The 22,401-nt window shown below is 37.2% G+C and overlaps 1 protein-coding gene across 4 annotated transcripts in view; it reads right to left on the bottom strand.

The window, feature by feature from the left end:
• The window catches only part of PRKACB (protein kinase cAMP-activated catalytic subunit beta), a 67,730-nt gene that overhangs the window by 23,618 nt on the left and 21,711 nt on the right, over positions 1-22,401 (bottom strand). Inside the window, exon 1 of one of the 4 annotated variants that reach the window (XM_083867931.1) lies at positions 12,135-12,353. The exons of 2 other annotated variants lie outside the window; for them this stretch is intronic. In XM_083867931.1, the coding sequence (XP_083724057.1) occupies positions 12,135-12,321 (187 nt within the window). In that variant the 5' untranslated portion in view covers positions 12,322-12,353. Of the gene's footprint in view, positions 1-8,508; positions 8,531-12,134; positions 12,354-22,401 lie in introns of those variants that run through there. One more of the 4 variants, XM_083867933.1, reaches the window with a different exon arrangement.

Genomic DNA, 22,401 nt, shown 5'->3' with positions numbered 1-22,401 from the left:
CTTATAAAAAAATTGTTAACTAAGGGTATGAGTACTGTAATGAGTACTCTGACCTGAAACACAGTTAAAGGGCAAATGAATTAGAAGAAAGTTCCTGAAAAAAATCAAGAGGGTGAACACCTTGCAGTTGCAGGATTGCAATGACAGCAGAGGGAAAGGGGTCACAGATGGAGCAGTCCTGAGAGTTACCATGAGTTACTCTGCCTTTCTCCCACCTCCCACATGCACAGTATTTGTTATTCTCAAGCACATCTCCCATAAGAACCAGCAAGCCAGAATTTTATTTTTTGTAAGGGGGAAAAAAAAGTATTTGGCTAGGATTCACGGCAAGAAAGCAAGAACTAAACTGATTAAGACTAAACACTGGGCACCACTACAAACCCCCATCTGCTGTGCTAAATGCCAATCTCTGTCTGGTATTTAAAATGCCCTTTATCAAAATACAATTCAAATTTTGTTCCAAAACTGTAATATAATAATTTGAAGTCTGGAGTTAAATGGGCTATTTAATTAAATCATTTAATGGAAAAATGAATATGTATGAAGAGATTCTGGTAAATGTATATGTATATTTCATTTTTATAAAAATGTATTTATAGCCTTAAACTTTACCAAGATGTATACAGATACCTCAGAGAATCCTGTGGTTATGGTACCATATTTCAGACGCAAGTAAGAAGCTTCTGATTCTGGTTCCAAGTCCCATTCTTACACAATTAACCAGTTGTCCTAATTTTTTAAAATTTCTCTTTTGATTGTCAGGAATAATATAACAAGGCTCAAAATAAGATTTCTCTGCCCTGGTAAGTGTTTCAAAATGAACACAGCTCAATGTTAAGTATTATACACTCAGGAAGCAGTGTGAGCACCAGTTAACAATTTAACAGCTGGAAAACACTTCAAAGCATGAACTAAAATGACATCATTGAAACAAACTGTCAACAAACCCAAAGCATTTTGTTTCTCACAATATGAAAATGGTGGGTGAAAAAAGTCCAGGTGATATAAGCCTGGTTGAGGGCAAGTCCATCTTGTCTGAACACTGCAATGAGAACAGTCACCGGCCCTCTTGAGAAGAGCTGACCAGCAAGACTCTGTCTTGCTTCTGCTAAGGCTTGATAAATTTAATGCATCAATTGAATATCTCCTTCATCAAGGTTTTGACTTTTAGAGCAAGGTTTTGACTTCATGTTTCTCTTTAAACACTAATTATGATAAAAACAGGTGACGGAGAGCAAACCAACTTACCAGCTGAAATGGGTAAGAACCCTCCTTCAGTTAAAAAACCGAACCACAGCACACCCAACCCCAACACTCCCCAGAAACAAAGAACCAAAGACATGGAGCAATTCTGAAAGACCCCATTTGCTAAAATACGAAACCTGGAAGTTCTTAGTAGATACATGATCATGTAAGAATTATTAACTGAATATAAGCTTGCTATTAAAATGGAAGCCCTAATTATCTAACAAGAACTTCCTATGGAATACTGGAAAGAACAGGAAAGAAGTGGAAAAGACAGAGGCATGGGAAAAAAGGGAGAGAAACAGGACAAACAGTAAATTAAGACCAGTTGCAGCTGTTGTGCCTGAAAAACTAGAAGAAGATACTAGAATCTGATCTTCATAGAAGCACATTCAGGAGTTAATTTAAAATGTGCAGCAATTGTAAAATACAAATTGCTCTTATCCATTACAACTCAATTTTGGAACAGAGGCAAAATCTTATTTTAATCCTGTCCATGATTTTAATCCCTGGAGCTAAACAGTATTTTGTGAATTTTATAAAAGCAAAGTTAAAACAGTTAAGAGCTCTGTAAAGAACCCAGTTCACCTCTTTACTTGGCTGGCTGCACAGCAACAGCCTGCACAAGAGATGTGACAGATTAAGACACACCAGAACAGGAGCCAGGTTTTCAGCTATCAGAGATAACACTGATCTTCGTTGAATTCTGAGCAGTAGATACTCTACTGAATATAACTGCTACAGTCAGACTGACTTCCTTCTATTTTTATTACAGATAATATAATTAATTTAATTTCCAAATTCAATGCTCAGTCTTTTTCCCTTGATCTTTTCTTAAATATCAAAGTACTGCTTCAGAGGTGTTAAACCCTGCTAATGCCAAAAGATATAACAGGGGCCACTCTGGGAAGACAGAACTAAACCCAAATAATAGAATCACCTAGGACGTGAATCCTTGAAATTTTGTTTAACCTTTCCCAGAACGTATAATGTAAATCAATAAAGCCAAATGTATAATGCAAGGCAGTTAAGTTTTTCAGTCACAAATGCAATCAAATCTTGTACCAGCACTGCTCAGCAGAGTTGTACATGCATATGTCCTAGTTGAATAATTTTCCACAAAAAAAAGAGATAAAACAGATGAGATAAAACTCTACTTTCTAAGTCTAAAAGAAAACACAGATCCAACGTACATCAAAATTTACAAACACACGCTTCAGTAAGTGACTTCTCTCAACAGAAGATAAATACCAAAAGCCCCATGAGCAGCCAACCAAAACTTATGATCCAATCTAGGATCTATTATTCAAATCCTAAAGTAATAATATTATGCAAGACTTTCTCAATGCTGATGAGCAGAGTATCTTCATCTGAGCATCCATGTATAGGATGTGGCAAAGCCTCCTGCAGATTCCTGGTGGCCGAGAGCTGTCCCACCCCACCTTTAGGTATTTTGGTCCTTCAGGCTGGTACCCCTCTTTATTACCTAAGTTTTCCTATCAAATTAAAGTGCAGTTAGCAACCTGCTCCTGATTAATTAGACTTGGGGGTTTTGTTTCAATTCTCTATATTAATCACTTAGAACTAGCATTCAGTTAGTTCTGGAATATATTAAAGCTAGGCTTTGGCTTAATGAGAGGAGTCTCACTCACGCCTTTTCCCTGCCCTTGAAGATGGCACATTTGTAAATCTGCTTCCTCTCCAGCAACAATCTGTGTGATTTATGACTTAAAAGTCCAAGAAATAGCAGTCTGGTTTGTTAGGCTACAGTTCAGTGTTCAGTATGGGCTGAAAAATCGCCATGCCTGTCCTGTCCTCCCACAGTCACTCCTGCAATTCTGTAATGACCTTCCGTGAAAGAGCAAAAGTATCCTTGTGTCTGACTGCCAAGCCAGGTCAGGGAACCAGCCCAGACTAAAAAAAAATGGGCAGAAGGCAGAGAATGACCAGAGAAGCAGCTCCCTCTTCTCTTCTCTCATGAATGCTTCTCCCAAGGTGAGGGAAGGGAGAGGTGGGGTGGAAATGGGCGAATATGGGAGACAGAACTGCTCGTTTTCTGAAAGGGTACTAGCTTGTGCTAGCGTGACAAGACCATGAACACACCACACTGGATGCTGAAAAGGCTTCTGAGAAATAATTCTAATTTCAAGTTATTGGTTTTCAATTATTGTATTGAATAATTCCATTATCTTAAAATTCAAAATTAATGAATTACGTGTTTAACACAATTACTTTCAAATGCGGCACATAACGCTCCTCACTTAAAAAATTTGTTCATACAGAAAAAAATCTATGTGAAGACTCTTAACATGTAATACACTCAATTGTCATACACTGAGGTACTTTATAAGCAATTAGGAATTAAGCTGCAGCTGTGCAGTATCATCCTCTATAGTTGGGGCTGAACTTTATCCAGTGAATAATCTGACAAGTTACAATTACCACAGGATCAGTAGTGTAAAAGACCACATTCCTGTGTGAAATATAACAGGTATTAACAATACAACAAAGAAAACTGAAAACTGTGTGAGAATTGTGAAAATTCAAACATCTTTTGTTCCTGCAGTGCATATATTTCCATGGTTACCATGTGGGGAGAAAAAAAAAGAATACAGTTTAAGAATGAGTTCCAAGAACAACATTTTCTAGGCCACTACTATAAAGTATCTTGTAAATGTATTGCATTTTTGAGCAAAGGTTTTTAGCAAATTCTAGTAGTTAATACAAATACACAAATTAATCAGATTTTCCTCTTAAGAGTCAAAACCACTTACCAAGAAAAATGTTTTCAGCACCTGCTGCAGATTCCCTCTAATTAAGCTCTCTGCCCTTCTGCACCACTAAGATTCTGTCCAACTGGTCAGCACCCACTTCCCTCTCCGTATCACATTTCCTCTTTGTAGAAGTTCAGTGACTACAAAGGAGAACATACTTTATCCTCCTTCATGCAGCTATCCCTGAGACCAGGCTTTATGGCTAGATTATTAGCAACAGTAAGCATAAACCTGCAGGTAGTTGATCTTATCTGCTTAGTGACTAATGAATTCCCTGCAAGCAGGGAATAATACCACACACACTCATGCACAAATACCCCTTCCTTTTAAAAGTAACCTTTAGAAGTTTTACTAAACTAACTTCTTCCTTATACTCCAAATGATAAAACCGCAGGAGCTGTTCACTGTATGGATGCATGTAACAAGTTACTTGAGAGGAGCAACTATTTTGTTGCTTTTTCTTTTTTTCAAATATTTCATACAAGGCATAAAAATAATAGTAGATGCACCAATCTTGGTCTGTGTGCACTTATGTCTAAGTCCACTTCCCATAAGCTACCTTGTCCCAGACCTTACATTATTAAAACTCCACAAAAATTCTCATATAGATACTTTGGGATCAGCGAGACATCTTCACAGCTGTCAGGGTAAATCAGCAAAATAGTTCTTCATCTCCTCACAAGGTCTGAGCTTCTGACACATCGCTGCACTGACATATCTCTCGCAGAACATGCTTTCAACATTTACAGGAAAGGGTTGCCTGCAGTAACCAGCCAAGCAGGAGAAGTTCATTTATACCCTTAAATAGCAGAGACTGGCTTCCTGAATAAGGAAGTCTTTTGTAAATAAACACATTTCACAATTCAACACACCGGGTGAATAACAAGTTTTTGTTTGTCTCAGGATTAAGGCAAACAAAAAGTAGCTAAGAATGTTTATACCCCATTCTGATAAAAAAATGAGATTTTAGAGAGAAACTGGGAAAATTCAGCACTTAGCCTAAAAGCATGGATAAAAGTCGCACAGAAATGAACTACAAAACCTGGAAAAATAAAGCTAAAGATTTATTCTTAATGGGCTGGGGTATCTGTCAGCAGCTAAAAATGAATAAAGAAAAACACCAAAAACATTGTGCAAGTTACAAATCTGCCTGTAAGAACCTCCACAATTAAATCTGGGAAACTCCTGTGAACTTTGGCCTACAACAGCAGGACTAACAGAAACTCTCAGAGTAACCAGGAACAAATATATAAACAATTTGAGTTGTTAGCTAAAAACAAGGGCAAACCCCAAATATTTCTGGGTAAAAAAAAAAAAAAAAAAAAAAAAAAAGAGAAAATGTAAGTAATGTAATGGGGACTAGAATAAGTCAGAGTTCAAGATTACAACATACCAAATACCCTTTCCTTTGGAGAAATCTCAGTTCTGTTCATTTCATTTTTTGCTTTTGCCCCAAACCAAGCACTGTGAGGGACTGTTCACTTTGTGGATGCTTTTAAGAATTATGTCAATGCAGCTTTTGTGTTGCTTTTTTCAAATATTTTGTACAAGAACTAAAACTAAACATGAACCCAAGTTAACACCAAGGACATTGCCCTAGTTTGCTGTCAGAGGCTAATAGGTAACAGTTGGAAATTTTTGAAAAGAAGCAAGCATTTGTCCCATAAGACACACAGAGGAAGATGTATGGTTCTGGCACCAAGAAATTCCATGCCATCCTTCCATTTTTTATAGTCTTTTGAGCAGCAGGAATAATCAGTTGCTTCTTGTTGTCCCTTGCTGTTAGAAATGTTCCCAGTGCACATAACCAATGTATTTATACTACCCCCTTCATTCCTTACACATGCCTGTGCTCTAGTGTGCACAAACCTGGACAGTATTTCAGCAGAGTTCATCAGTGTGGCTCACACCCTTTCCATGTACTGCTCCATCTGTCTCCACACACATCTGGTAACTGTCTCTTGAGTGCAAATGTCTCTATCAGCAATTACCTCTATTTGCAGTATTGAAAAGTAGTAGCCCAATCATGTAATTAGTGACACTTTAAAATATTAAGCCTATTCTTACTGAAAGAGAAGATTCAGTGGACTATACACCTTTCACCCCTGGGAGCTGGGGCTATTAGCTACTTGATCTTACAGTTTTATCTGTTCAAGCTGTTCCAAACAAAAGTCCAAGTCCAAAGAAATAGAAAAGCAGCTTTTCCTTTGAGTCTTTCTAGACAAAAAAATCTAATCTTATAACCAGACCTTTTTTTAGGGAGGGAAAAAAAAGAAATAAAAGGAGAAAAAAAATTAGCCACTTGTACTTGCAATTGAAGAAAATGCATAATTTTTTCATCAAGGTTTCACTTGCATCTTGGCCATCTTTCACAAGGAAAGCATCTGATTTTATCCGCTGACAGGGTGTAATGTAACACTGCTGCAGTGAAGCCAGCCACAAAAATGCATTGAAAAGCATAAGTGGTTTAAATAGGGAAATGTTTACAGCAAAGACTTTATCTTGATGGAGCAGGAGATAGTCACCCTTCCCTTGTCAAAATTAGACTAATATATAGTATTTTTGATTGGGAATTCACACCTGTTAAAAGTTGTAGCTATTTATTTCTATTTTTAATGGAACTGGGAGCCTGCATATCAAGATGAATAAAATCTACGGATGCAAATTGCAGAACCCCCAGGAGAAAGAAAAAATCCCCAACCCTAAAAAGAACCACTACCTCCTAAAAAACCCACACCACTAAACAAACACCCAACATAATTGCTGAGGTTACAAACAACTGTAACCTCTTTCTCACCTAGCTTGTGTGAAATTTATTCCTTTATGACTCAATCATAAGTGAATATCCAAACAAATATCACTCAAAACTCAGGATTCACAGAACTGATTTCCACAAATCTCAATTCCTGTGGAGGCTGTGACCTAACTGTAAGAGAAACAGAGGAAAACGTGATGGCAAAGCCAGCCTGGTAACAACTGGAGAGAAGTGGAGACTCTGTGACCCCAGGAGAGCCCTCTCCACGAGCAGACGAGGCGGCGGCGTGACATGGAGGAAATGCAGGGAGGACAAGGGAGGCTGTCGCTTCCCCCACACCCTCCCCGAGGCTGAGCAGGGCCAGCTGGTGCCAGGGAGGTCGGGATGCCACCGTGTCCCTGCAGGGCAAGTGCAGGCCGGCCATGGGCCATGTGGCCATGCCAAGTCCCCACCAGGGCGGTCCATGGTGCGCTCCCAGCAGCCAGCATCCCTGCAGGGATGTGGGGAGCACACCAGGGGCTGGGATACCACTTGCAGGGACAGCCTGCATTTAGGTTTACTTAAACAGCCATGAATGATGCTGTACCACAAATCTCCATCATGTACCTACAAAGTACAGAAACATTGCCTTAATAACTGTATCAGTTTTGACATTTTTACTTTGTACACCAAGGAAATGACAGCCACGCTTTCCTTTCTGGGGAAGATGACCTCAACACACTTGTATGAGATAAGTATAGACAAGCTGATATTAGATAAGGCAGTGGGATAACTCCTCCCAGTCTTTATCTCATGCCATGTACACAAGTGAAATCTTTGTAAAAATTGTCCTTTAAATTTACAGTATTAAGCAAAACCACAAAGACATATATGCACACAAACCCCACATACATGATTAACTGCTCTTTCTTTTCAAAAAATCTCTGTCTCAAGCCATTTTCCAAAGCTCCAGACTATCTGTTTGAAACAAAAAGGCATCATTTTGGAAACTAGCATATTTGGGCTTTTTGCAAACAATTTTCAAAGGATATATTTTTCTAAGAAAACAAATTTACAGAGTATATATATTAAAAAACAACTTTCGATAATATTACAAGTAAGAATATAGCACTTCATCACTCCATTATGTGCAAAGTACCTTATGATAAGTAATCACAGTGGTTTTGGAAAGTAAATACCTGCCTGATAAGTTAACTAGATCTATTACAGTATCTCATTTCAAATGAGACTCCCCTCCCTTACTTCCATGAATGACCTCAACTATTCTGCCACCCCAGCATTTAGAAGACTAAAAATCATAGCAGAATAAGCTGGTTCAGACGAAAAACAACAAAAGCCTGTTTAGAATTTTTAGCTGATGATTACAATAATTTCAGAAGGCCTCTCTGATTTGTATCAATTCACAGAAAATAATTTATTATGAGTGACACAGAAAATTAAGTGAACAGACATGCATATATTCAATTACAAAATTGTCCACATCAGGTATTTTTAAAAGAAAGCCTTAAAATAAAATTTTAAACACTAAATACCAGTCATGTAAAGCAAACTGTTTAGTAAAAAACTGCAAATCTTTAAGACTAATAATTTTACATAGAAACCCACAGCGAGTCGATTACAAAAACAAAGAAATCAGCAGTCGATGCAGCTCTGCAGACAAGAAAGGGAAACGTGGTAGATTTTCCCTGATTGTGAAGACGGAACAAAAAATGTGTCAAAAGGGAAAAGACTTACCATTCATGCTGAAGAGCTAGTTTTCAGAAACATATTGCTCCAAATATTAATCCAACAGTTGATGAAATATGTTAATCTCTACCAAATCAGTGCTTCAATCTCTAAATACACTTACACACTAACCAGAAAGAGAGCACACAGAATCCAGAGAGCTGCTCTTCCTTATGAGCTCCTTGTGATGCAAAAAACTACGAAGCACAAGATACCAGTAGAATATCAAAATCAATATTCAGGACACGGGTATTTGGTTTTGCTCATTAACTACTACTGTTCTGACCAATGCTACCTATTCATGTCTAAAGCAACTCAAAATGGCAGGGGAAAAAAGCATGCAAACACCAGGAGGGTTTAAGATGTTCTCAATTATATCAAGCACTGGTTGTTTCCATGGCAACCTTAGACCAGAATTATCTGTTGACTTGTACCCAACTAGTAGTTATTCTAAAGCTTTAAGCAATTCATACAGAATGCTCTGCACAGTATTTCATATTTCACATGCATTTTTCTCTCTCTACACACACATATACAAGTAACTATTCAGCTAAATCTCTATAAATCATTATGCTGTATTTGGAAGTATACTGACTGGTATTATTTTGAATCAGAGAACAAGTGATATTCTTTTGACTGTTCATCACTCATCCACTTTCAATTTAGGGGCTGTTAAGATGGCAGATGCACCAGTGGGGACTCTCCTGACCATTTCAGTTATCCAAGTTGTTGATATTCTTACGCAGATTTGGAAAACATTTTTATTGGTTCAAGAATGCAAGACACACTGATCTTACTGTCTCCATATTCAAAACCAAGCAGCCTCATTCTCCTTTCCTTCTGCATTTCAATTTTTCAAAGAGCAATAAGCAACTAAAAAAACAAAGCAAAAATCAAAATGTAGGTTCCATATAGTTGCAAGTGGTCACAGTCAAGACTTCTAAACAAAGAATGAAATGCATTGTTCTGATGGCTCCCATCATGTCCCTTTCACCCTTGGGCAGCACAGCACAACTGACCTGGTTACCAGCCCAGGCTGTACCATCACATGTGTGCCCAGTCAGCTTTTTAAAACAGATTTCGAGGCCTGTGGTGCCCTTAGTCACCCCTGCTCTACTGGACTCTGAGAATATTACAAAACACATTAATTTCATGCACCAACCAAGTATCCAAGGCAAGTTGGAGAAACTGTACGCTTTATATACCAAAATAACAAAGCAAAGATGTTAAGCTTCAAACTCAGCCACTGAAAATCCCCTAAGGGCATAGACCACATGATAATTTACTCAAACCACAACAGTGATAACAGTGACAACAGTGACTGACAACCCAAAGTCCACCCAAACAAGCAGCAGCTCCTTCCCCTTCAGCAAACCCAAAGCTTCAGCAGAAATCCCTTGTAAATGAAAAGAAACAGACCTGCTATTGCATTTCATTACAGCAGAAGATATAAATACATTAACTTCTTTTTCAAATGGATTCTACCTGAAGCCTAAAACAACAAAAATTCTGAGAAGCCACTTTCCAATTTTTTTTCAGGAATTAGAGTGTTCTCACCTTGAACTTCAAGAGTAATTCATGCTGTCTGCTAAGTAGCTTCACCTAAAACTTTACACTAAGGTTTCTAGGTTGCAGTGATATTGGCAGAATAGTTGAGAATATTCAAATATCCTTCCAAGACAAACACCAGCATGTTTCTAAAACACTGCTTATTCATTAAACTTTCTGTGAAAATAATCTACAAGCCGAATTCATTGACTCTAGGCAATTCTATGACATTGTACTCCTGGATATAATCCACCCCCCCCACACACTCACAAAACAAAACAAAATGACCTCCAAACAAACAAACCAACCAAAATGAAATGAACAAAAAACCCCAAACATTTTGTTTCTCTTTCATGTTTTACAAACTATTTTCAGAGATGATGTATTTTTCTGAAAATCTAACTAGGAGTCAGGAATAGACAGAAACACTTCCTCCACTGTGCTCCTTTTCTTCTATATCACTCTGGCTACAGTGGTAGCAAAATGAGAACCTTTAAATGTGGACTTAATTCATGGGTACTTACAGTAATATATATTCTTATTTTTAAAAACTAATCTAGACATTAAAAGTAGAGTTTCAGGATAAAGATTCAGAACTTCATCCCCAAACCAAAGCTACATGGTCACCCACCATTCAGTTACCAGCTCAGCAACTTCAGCTCAGAAAACTGCATGCGACTGCTCTGCTTAATTACAACTTAAAATAGCATTCACGGAACAGCCATTTTCACCATGTTTATCAAGAGACACACAGTCCATTTCCTCATCAAACATGTCACACTAGGAAGCTTGCCTTATGAAGAAGGGGGAAAAGTAGAGACTTGTACAGAAACAGGTTGCAATTTGTGAGTGTCAGTAGGTCATTACCATTTTTTACTTCGTGTTTTATATAACAAAAATGCTTCAGTGATTTTTCAAATAGCTATTTACATAAAAAAGAGCTTCTACATAAACACAAGTATGTGCCTATTTTTACCAAGCTGAAAATATTTTGGAGAAGTGAAAGCTCAGAATTTATGCACTTTCATCATTTATCTCCCCAACAAACCAAGTCAATTCTTTCCTGTCTCATTTGGGAGACCTAGATTTAATCTATTTTAGATCACTGCATTAACACCTTTTTGTTTCCATGTTTACTGCTTATCCTCTGAGAATAGATTCACTCCCTACTCACATAATATTTTAAATTTCAAGTAAGAAGTATAAATACTGATTTTCTTCATGGTAACACTGTGATGCTAAGCATTTCCAACATGGCCTATCTTCAACTGAAATAATTGTGCTATCTCAAATCCATCAATGAATCTGAAATTTGGAACAAAATTATCATAAATTACCATATTGTAACATTTTAACATGAGTATTTAACCAGAGAGAAGAATTGCTATGCAAAATACTACACAGCTTTGAAATTAAAAAGAAAATCAAATGTCAATTTATTTAGATTGTGATTTTTTTGAAATCTCTTTTATTACTCAAAATACAACTATGAAACTTTTAATCCATACAAATAATACTGTAAACTATTCAGTAATTAAGAAATTAAAGCTAATCAGCATTCCCACACTAAGTTAATATGTAATACTTAAAATCAAACACAATTTCATATTGTTTACCACTATATAGGGCATTTTTGATGTGTTTATCCCTTAAAATAAAACTATGAATGATGAAAATCCCTTTAATTAGAATTTTAATCTGAGCAGCAATATCTGCCTATTTCAAAGTTTAAACATTTTAGTCTTTAGTTAAGGTCTTCTATTCCTGCTGAACTCACGGATCTAATTTGAAAATGAAATAAGTAACTTAGAAGTAAGAACTGGGGTGGGGGCTTGCCAAAACAAGTCAACTGTGCTGTGGAAGTAAAGAAGGAACGCAGGATAAATTCTCCTGCCAGCCAACAGTCCATGAACCAGCCCCCATCTCTCCCTGCCTGATGCAATATGCTCTTCTTCCCATTAATACCTTTAGGTAATGAATCACAAAGTTGCCCCAGGACGTATCACACATCAGCGTTCACCCTTCACTCACGAGGCAAACTGAAGAGCAAATACCTATGAAAGAAACAAACCCCTCCCCACACTTACTTGCTTCATCCCACTGGGCAGTGAACTCGGAGCCCTGTTGGCTCTCATGCTCCAGAGCTGCTTTCTGCTCATGCGCACCACTCTTGGCGTGCCTATGGAAGAGGCGATTAGCGAACCCCTCCAGCCTCTGCAGCGCCGTGCCTGGCCCCGGGCCCTGCTGACAGGGGACCTCCTTGTGCCCTGCCATCTACACACACCAGCCAGCCTCACAGAAGCAAAAGACAGAACATGTGAAGGGAGCTGGACAGCCCAGCGCCACTAAGAGCTGTGCATGTGTCGAGCTTCCTGCCTGCAGTGTTTGCTAACCACAACTCACTTCTACTTCCTGTTAAGGAAAGCTCTATGATCTACTGGTTTACACAGTAAAAAGTGTCTTTCCATGTAAACTGAAAAGTGGTTTTTTTTAAAAAAAAAAACAAGTAACAATTTCTCTAGTATGTGTTCTCATCGGTTTTTAATGCGTTACACTTCATATTTAAGTATACATTTTGTTAGAGTACTAGAAGCAACCTGTTCAGAAGTAAAGATCAGAAAGTAGATAGGTATTTTTTTAATTTACCACAACCACATGTGAAAAAACCCAAAAGTAACTGCTCTGCAGTTTTCCCCCTGTTATTAAAATGGAGTACTACATCATCACAGCAAACAAAACCAGTTGGAATTTAATCATTAATAATCTCATGCTTTCAACTAATCAACTTCCTAAGCAAGGAAGTTACTTGCAAACATTATTGACTAAACTTATTTTATTACTGGAGGAAAAGCCCCTCACATTATTTTTGTCCTTTGTGGATAAAATCAGTGAAGAAGTTGAATTCAATTGCACATTGACACAACCATTGTACTTTCTCAAACTGGGTTATACTTACTCTGCAAACGAACCAAACACAATTAACTTTTTACTGATAAGATTTCATTCTTTCACAAGAAATCTTAGTATTTTCAACTGTAGAGTAAGTCTAGAAAGTGTAATTTTTAAGGGCACAAAATATAAGGAAAATAAACTGAAAGCTGTATTTAACATTACAATTACTTGCAAATTACGTAATTTTGCGTCCTTACAATGGGTAATACTAAATATTTGTTTTTGCAAAAATGGAAACACATACATTTCTAAGCACATCTACAATGTGGCATCCTAAAACTTTAGGCTATTCTTGAGAAAGATTGAAATATCTTTTTCACAATCTGTCTCCTGTCTTACAGTCAACACGTGTTAAAGACATACCTCTCATTTTTCACCACCATACTTCTCACTGCATAGTTTTCAAATGTCAGCAGATACCCACCCTTGGACATTATATAACCATTTCATAACAGCCCTGTGCCTCAGAAAAAAGCCCTTATGCTGACAAACTGCCCATGACAATGATAAAATAATAAAAATGCCAACAGACAGATTTTACAAATTAGGCTACGTTCTTCCTCATGGGCACTGCTGCATTTGTGATTGGCCTCAGCCAGCACAACCCATTACATTTCTAGACTCTACACAAAGCCCAGGAATGCCCTGTGCTTGCAGGCTCCAGATACTCTGGAAATGTAACTTCTTTCTCCAGCCCCTGTTCAAAATTTGGAACCAACTGTCTAAATGCCTACATTCTCCACAGCCATCTGTTCATCTGGGTGAGCATCAGCTGTCTCACTGGTGACCAGGCCCTCTTCCATCAGGGTCTGGTGCTGTAACCCTCCCTGGATGCCACCTCATGCCTTCCAGCCTTTCACCTGCTTGGTTCCAAGACCAATTATGACATCCACAACATCCCACTGCTTCAGGGCACTGCTGCCAGGAACAAGAGGTAGTGAAGATCGTAAGATCTGTTTGCCTTACCAGGGGTCACAAATAGACAGAGGGGATATATTATGTGCCATATATAACCAAACACTTTAATACAGCGTAAGGCCATGCACCTTCCACACAACAATATAAAAAATATTTATGAAAACATCAAGATGTATTCCATGCATGGTGGTCTTTCTGGAGCTGAAGAGCCTCTCTGGAATCCTACAGATGTGCTCTCCCTGTAGCTCACTGCAAGTCTTTGGGCATTGAGGGAATCTTTCCAAGAGACTCATATTCTCTCTAACCTTGGCTGTTTTCTCCAGTAAACAAAGCTACCTGGTGTGATGGCGTGCTTATCTTGTCTCTCTGCTCTCCCATGGTTCTCAGCCTTTACACTACTGTTGTCTGATCTTTCACACAGGTCTTCAACTAAACCATTTTGCTGCCCTGATCTGAAAGACAGTAATTTACAAAATTCACATTACATAAATTACAGTCTGCCAGCCATGTTGAGCCCATTGAGAAATGTGGAATCTGCCACAGAGCAACTCCATCCACCAAAATTCAGATCTCTTAACACACCCAAATGTCTAACCCAGACACTTGAGGCAGGGGCCAAAAATAAGAAACATAAATACTCATACTCTGACATCACAGAAGTGGTTTAAGCGAAAACACGTTACCAAAAAGGAATTCTTAGAAGAAATCCTAAGAGAAAGCCTGAATTTGTTAGAATTTTATTAACTACTGCCAGTGTACACAGTTACAGAAGTTCTGCACACATAAAAGTGGAAAAGAAAGTGCTGTTCACATTTTCAAAGACAATAATATACTTTCCTAACCTACCAAACTCTTGGCATTGATTGGTATTGCCCGACAACAATACAAAAATACCATATAAATCCACATCTCACATGGCTTTCAATGTCTTCAAATGAAGTCCATGATTTTTAAAGGCAGAACTTCCTATTTCCTTTTACTTAATCTTTCATCTTATTGACACACTGATCTTCCAATTAATTATTACATTAAGTAAATTATATGCTGTATAGTAAGAACAGAATGCAAGAAAATCTGAAATTTCTGTTCTGTAAGAGATAATGAAGTTCCAATTTCAGCCAAAGTCAAAAATAAAATGTTATATTCCTTTAGACAGAAATTTTATTTTTGCTATCTTCCAACTACCAAATCTTGGAAAAATTTTAAAACACATTCAAAAAACCAGAGTGGTAAGACATTCAATTCTGAATTTGAACATTGCATGTGCAAATTCTGGTATTTCGATAAACAGTATTTCAGTAAAAACTCTCCACAATTTTATAAAAAGCAACATCATGATAGCGAAGGACAAGGACTAACACCAGCAGTCCTCTAAGCTGATAAAGGCAACAAAGCCATTTATACTTTCCCTGATGACCAACCTACAACCTTGGGAAGGTTTCCCAGGGGCTGATGCCCTGTGGCACGTTACACAGCACCATAACCCAGCCACACACCTTCCAGCCCCTTGCTGAAAAAGAATCTACCATGGACAATTTATTCTTAATAACCTCTGCTAAAACAATATTTCTCAATTTCTAAGAAGAAACTCTACCCTACCAGTCAAGCCTTAAAAATGAAGGATTAAGAAAGGGAGAACATTCCTCTCCTCAAAGGACCCAGATGGTTGAGTAACAGCATGTTACCATGTGTTGTAACTTTACTTGGAAATCGTTTTAAATATTTTTAAAGGATAATGTGTGCATTTTTCTATATTCAGGCAAAGCAGGACTGTACAAATAACACCATTCTCTAGTGTTTAATGAAGGTTAACCCTGAGAATCTTGCAATCAAGAACAAGAGTTTTTAAGACAATTAAATCTATTTCTTGACAGGACCTAGAAAATGGGTTTACAATACAAAACAAATTTCAGATCACCTACAGCTAAATGAAATTTATGTTTTAATTCCAAATCCTGAAACACTATTTTTCTGGTTTCACATTCTATTTCTTTAAATAAAAATACTATTTTCTATCTTATTTGAATTATCAAACATATTGTTTTAAATTGAATTTTTTTTTCACAGGAGGCCTCTGTCTGTATTAAAGAGACATACTGCAACATTTTTTGCATATTTTTTTTTTTTGTAATCAATGGAAAAAATAACTTAAACAACCCTAATAAAGAACTTTTTTCCCTAGAGGTTAAAGAAAGTTTATTTATTTCCTTTAAAAATTGATGACTCGATGAAACACATTTTCTCCTTTATGCATCAGTTATTTCAAGAATGAAAGAAGAAAATCCAACTTCAGCATTTATTATTTATTACCAAAGGAATGAGCAATTACTTGATACAAAGTGTTAGTGAGGGATCCTCCATTTTTAAGAGCTTGGGGATCTTGCCAAATTTTGCTGGTCTCTAACTGACCAATAAAGTCCTTTTTAAGTTGAAAGACACAGCTAACACATTTTACATAAAGAAAACAATTTAAGTGTCTAATTTTGAATTAATAAATATGAAAGTTTGTAAGCATTTAATGACCATCAAATTTTTTACACTATATATACTAAAAAATCTAATGTCTGTACTATAACCCTTAGGCAATATATGTGGTATTTTTCTGTTTGTTATATAAACCTTGAGAGAAAAGGATGTAAAACAAAGTATACAGATAGCCCTTTTGTAACTTAACCCCCCCCACATTTTTATCTGAAATTATGTAATTGAACACAATCCATTTTGAGTCTTGCCAGGCATGCATATTTCAGAAGGAATTATGGGTAGAAAGAGAGACAGAAAAAGGCTCTTCAAAAAGCAGATGTGTTTTGATTTTCACTGTACATCCAGCACTATTCCACTGGGCTGCATTTCTTCTTAAACACACGGAAGGAGGAGCAGGATTTGCTCACAGCTTCAATGGCTCTCCATTTTGAAACAAAGACTTTTCAAAATGTACATAAAGAAAATAAACGCAATCAGTAATTTCATTGTTTAATAAAACACAAGAAGGCAAACCCAGACGGTTTTAGTGTGCCTCTATGCCTACATTTTTTCTAACAAGGTTAACCCTTCCTAGAGAGTCCCTCCGAGAGCTGCACTGAGGCTGGGACTGCAGCACTGCTATAAATAGGACTGCCAGGAGGAAGTTGTTGCTATGGAAACACTGGTCATATTTCTATTTTGACTCTGTAGGTCTCTACTGGCATCTACTGTACACCACTTTAACTGCAGCACACATTTAATACCTTCAGCTCTCATCAGGAAGCATTAATTTAAGCTCACATGGTCAAAGAGCATCGTTTACTTGTTAACCATGATGATACAAAATGAATAAAAAAGTGAGAACTTGGAAGAAAAAAAGAAAGAAAAACATCAAATTCAGCATCTGATTTTTCATATGTAAGCTGTAAGTTCTTACTCTTCCCATCAGTTCTCTTGTCAAAATTTGACAAATTCACCATCTAAGATGTTGAGATTTTCTGTGGACACATGCCATGGCAGCAAACAAGTTCCCTCATTTCTACCAACACATTATCTGGTCTTTTTGAAATCAACTACCTTGTAGTCACAGTCTCAAATCTAGAACTGACAAGAAGGGGACAGAGAACTCTCTCAGTACAAAAGGCTAATCAACAAAACTGTCCAATCTGCCAAAGACAACTGGATTTCCCTCCTAAGACATCACCTTGCTCCATGCTCGTCTCACAGCTTCCTTCAAGATGCTGTGCTCACTGATGGTTGCCAATACAACAGTTGAGGCTGCCAGACTGATGTTGGCAGAATGTGAATAAAAATTACACAATTGCTCCTTAATAAAACAAAGGTTAGCCAGGAATCATCTTTGAAACAGCTGCTTTCATGTAAGTACAAGAGAGAGAGAGCTGGAAGTACTGGTGAAATCTGCTTGGTGTCCATGCCCTCCCAAATCACACACTGCTCAAATAACCCTCTGTAGTTACTTGCTTGCACAATTTATGACAGCTTGACAGCCATTCAGAAATTTTGTACAAACCCTGTTACAAAGTACCTATGTAAGTGTTTTTTGTTATATTTACACAAAATAGTACTGTGCCAGGAGTAAGCTGTTTTTGCTTTCGAACCAATGAGGTCTAGAAAAAACATGTAAGTGTACGGACTTTTAAAATTAGAATCCAAGGTTAAATTGTGAAGCAATTTAGCATGAACTCAGTTGCTCTGCCTCTCTGAAAAACCTAACAGCAAATAAAGGTTTTGGTCCACTTAATTTACATCAAACTAATTACTACTGTTGATTAATATTGAGCATTAATGGGTGGTTGATGCAAAATGAGCAAGCTGAAGTTCTTGAATTGGAAGAACCATGCAGACATTTTGCTCAGTATCTGACTGGGCTCAAGGAGAAGCTCCCTGCTTCCACTCTGGCCATTCTCCATCAGAACAAGGATGCTGAAGATCTGGCTCTCACAGGAACTGTAAAGACTCTTGCAGGTGTGAAGCTGCTCTGGAGAGGATCTTGGCTACAGGAAGCTTTGGGTAGAGGATCTCTACTTTTTCCAAAATCTACAGGTTTGGTCTATCCTTCCTTGGTTTAGCTACTCAGCTAAAGGAACTTGTAAGGAACTGCTCCATATGAGGCCTGCTTAATTTTGAAAACTCCTTCCTAGGACACATTATGCATTATGTGTCCTGAATCAGAGTGCTGCACACTACAAATTATTATGAACCCTGAGAGATCTGGAGTCATATTTACAGATAATTTTTGACATAGAATAATGGGAAGTAAGAGAAAGGACAACAGTCAAATGTTCACCTAAACTAAAGTCTTGTAGGCAAAAATTATTCATTATATTAGCAGCTACACTTCACTATCAGATCTGTACTGTACAGTAAAAGACCAGAATGTTAAATACTAGAGTAACCAGAGACATTTTAGTAACACTTTCAGGAAGCCAATCTGCATTTTAAATCACTAGCACACTTCCTAGGGAAAAAAATAACTCAAACCAAATGACTCCACCTTGAGCTAAGTATTTTAAATTCATACCTTAGTTTTCCTCCAAAACTGGCGTGTTCTTTGATTATATGACATTTAGGTTCAATTAAAAAAAAATCTAAATAAGAAAGAAAGCAAACCCAAAGTAACTCTATTGGAAAGGATAGTGCTTTTTCATAGACTGAAGGAGTACAGAGTGCAAATCAGAATACAGTAGCAGCTTTCATAAAATACAGTCTGAAGTACAAAACCTTTGGCCATGTGCTGCAGAGGAGCACTCACCACTACACAGCCTCTGTATTCCAGTGCCTCACCAGACCACAGGCTGCCCTAGAGGGCCCTGGTCCTGCCACTCCTACCAGCCTGCTCAGCTCCAGATACCCCAGAAAAAAGAGGAAAAGTGAAGCACTCACTGTCCCTCTCAGCAGCTAGATTGGAACATGAGCATTAATCCCTGAAAAGTAGGGAGAATGCTGCTGGCCACAGGACAAGAGGCTGCAGAATGTGTAAAAGGGCATTTCAGAGTTTGCACAACACACCTTGTGCTAAGTGGAATCTCAACTACAGGAACTTGCACGACTGCAGAGGCATCAGAAGCACAGCTCAGAAAATAAGATTTCTCTATATGTTGAAGTTAATTATGCCGTGTTTACAAAATATATGTTAGATTGCACTTAAATGGAGTAACAAATGCCATCTGCTGGTTTAAGACCAAATGAAGCAGGAGGTACAAAACCTATAATACTGAACAGAAAATTTTAGAAGTACTCAGTCACTCATCTGTAATGTGTTGTATAAACACAACTGAATATCTCAGATGTTTTAGAGGGGAAATAATTCACACACCAACGTTCTAATTACTGGCCATTTTCCTTAGTGAGGCAGTAACAAAGTCCACAGATCATATTTTTTTTCCCTATTTGTGATTGGTTTAAATTTAAAAATTCTAATTTATATCAAGTTTATTTCACATAAGGTGAGATTATTTATTATTTGACTGAATATATTCTTAAATAGTATTTACATTTGGATATAACAGAAATGTTTTACCAAGTTAAAAAAATTCTTAAAATGAAACATTTGCCTTTGGCTACTTATGAAATGTGTTTACCAGTAAGTAACAGGAACTTTGCTTCTCAGTCCACATAACCTTGTGGCATTCCCAAGTTTTACTTTACAATAAATGCCAAAACAACTAAAGCTTGGACAGATAGAATGGTCAAAAGATAACTTTCACCCTTCCATTTACAAAGAATGAGATAAATATGTGACTACAAGTATATTTAATTTGGTTTGTTTAAAAGCACAGGAAAGCAAAAAGCACTTTTCAGGAAAAAAACACTACAAGATTAAATGCATAGTGTTTCTTTTCTTCTTTTTTGTAGATGAAATAAACCCATTTTTGTAATTCTCTGAACAAAGTCAAACAATTCACATGGCATGCCAGCTCCACATGCAATATCAATGTCAGCAAAGATATAATTCCTTAATACTGTATCCTCAAACTTTCAATTGTATTTTCCATTCAAAGCAGCATGATCAAAGATTTTTTTTTAAAGATCAAAAGAAACTAGTGAATCCTTCACCAGAATTTATAGAAAATTACTTACAAGCTGTGCTGAACATAACATTTTTTCTTATTTTTCGAGCAAAATGAGTGCTTGATAATACATAACATTTTTATTCTGAGAAGTTTAAGAATTCTGCATTTGGTTTAAAAAGCAAATATTTTCTTTCTAAGAAAGAGGTTTTTGTTATGCTGGCTGATTGTAGTAGAACTCACTCCATTAGATTTCACAAAGAATAAACTTTTCCACAGTAACGCTATTTAAATCAAATAAAGAAATAATTTTAAATTAAGTGTAATATAAACTTTTAAGTGACAGGTAAACCACAGTAAATCATCTTGAAGCTACTTTTTAATTAGATATAAGAACATCCATTAGTTGTAATTGTATTTACCTTTAATTTTCTCTAAAGAGAAATAAGAGCAAAGAGTAATTAAACATGCATTCTGAAAATCACTGTGCTTCATACTGTGAATTGCCACTAAAAGCATCTTCTCAAGGCAGTGACAATCAACCCCATACCCTCCTGAACAAGGGTACTGTGACTCTTCTGTAGCACCGTGTGCCCCAGCGCACACCTCCACTGCAGACTGCACACAGGGAGAGCAGCGCATTTGCCAAACAGCCTCCACCATCCAGGGCCTTCCTGCCAATAAATGGGAATGTTATCCTTCATCTGGCAGTGCTCACATCATAGGATAGGCCATCCTAACCATGATTACTCCAAAATAAAGAAAACGTTTGGAATATTCCTATTTTAATGGGTGAAGTCTATCACATGTACATCACATCATACAGGTCCTTCTTATTTCTGGGAAATAAAAATCTCTCTAATTTAGCAGAGCTGGAAGACATCTCTTGAGTTTTTATCTTAATTTACTTGAACCATTTTGAGAAAAAATGCTTAAAAGTTTGTAACTAGCCAGAGGCTTCATTTCTTCCTCCTGGAAGAACAAACATGTTTCACTGTGAGCCAGTCTCAGATGCTCACAGCTCTTCCTAACGAGCTCAATACAGAATTGTTATTTCTGGGAGTCACATGGCATGTGGGAAGGTTCTGGTTTTCTTCCAATTCCTCTCAAGTTAAAATCTACCCAAGAAAAGTGCCAACTGCCAAAATGAGGTAACAGTTGCACTACATTGGGCAATTTTTCTAAACTTATTTCCACTATAAGATCCACCTTCTTCCACTCTAGGGAGGGTGGGTGGAAGGAAACACATGGCATCCCATTTAAGTGAAGTATCAAAATAATGAACTTCGTAATTGCAGTAACTGAGCCCTCTCCTCACCTTTCTAATACAATAAAAAAAGCCCAATACTTAAACTACAAGAAATAAAAGCCTAAATGAATATTTACCTGAAGTGAAAATGAGTGCTTACATACTATTATTAGGTAACATATGACATTTGCATTCCATTGTCTCTGTAAAGCTGACACTTTCAGAAGAAAATATCAGCTTAATTTATCAGTCAAATAAGGCAAAGTATTACTGCAATTTTTGAAAACACTGCTGATACATGATTTTCCTGTAAAGTTGTGCAAGGCTAACAATGCACTTATGCATTTCTGGAAAACTTGCAGCCTCATTGCCATTCATGTTGAAACACCAAGTTTATCTTCCTTCCTCGCTCTAAGGAAAAACGGGCACATATATACTCACTCTAAGAAACAGGAAAGAAAGGCTGATATTCTGGTTACAAATTTTGTTCTACTTAAAGCAACCAGCTCGAGGAATATAGATAAGAAAAGCATATTTTCAGAAGAACTGCAAACAAAACCTTAACTAGCAGCCCTGATAACAAAATGCTTGCAGTCACCTAGAATAGGTATGAAAATAGCGGGGCAGCAAACTCAGCATGAACCTTTTTAACTCTTCTCCTTTTTGACAAAGACAAATTCTTCTCAATACTATTAAAAATGCAATTCATGTCTCTAGGTAAATATTTTAATTCTGAACATC

Source organism: Zosterops lateralis, assembly GCF_965231275.1.
Source record: "Zosterops lateralis genome assembly, chromosome: 9".
Taxonomy (NCBI): domain Eukaryota; kingdom Metazoa; phylum Chordata; class Aves; order Passeriformes; family Zosteropidae; genus Zosterops; species Zosterops lateralis.
Note: the sequence above shows the minus strand (reverse complement) of the source record. Positions and strands in the feature narration are given on the sequence as shown.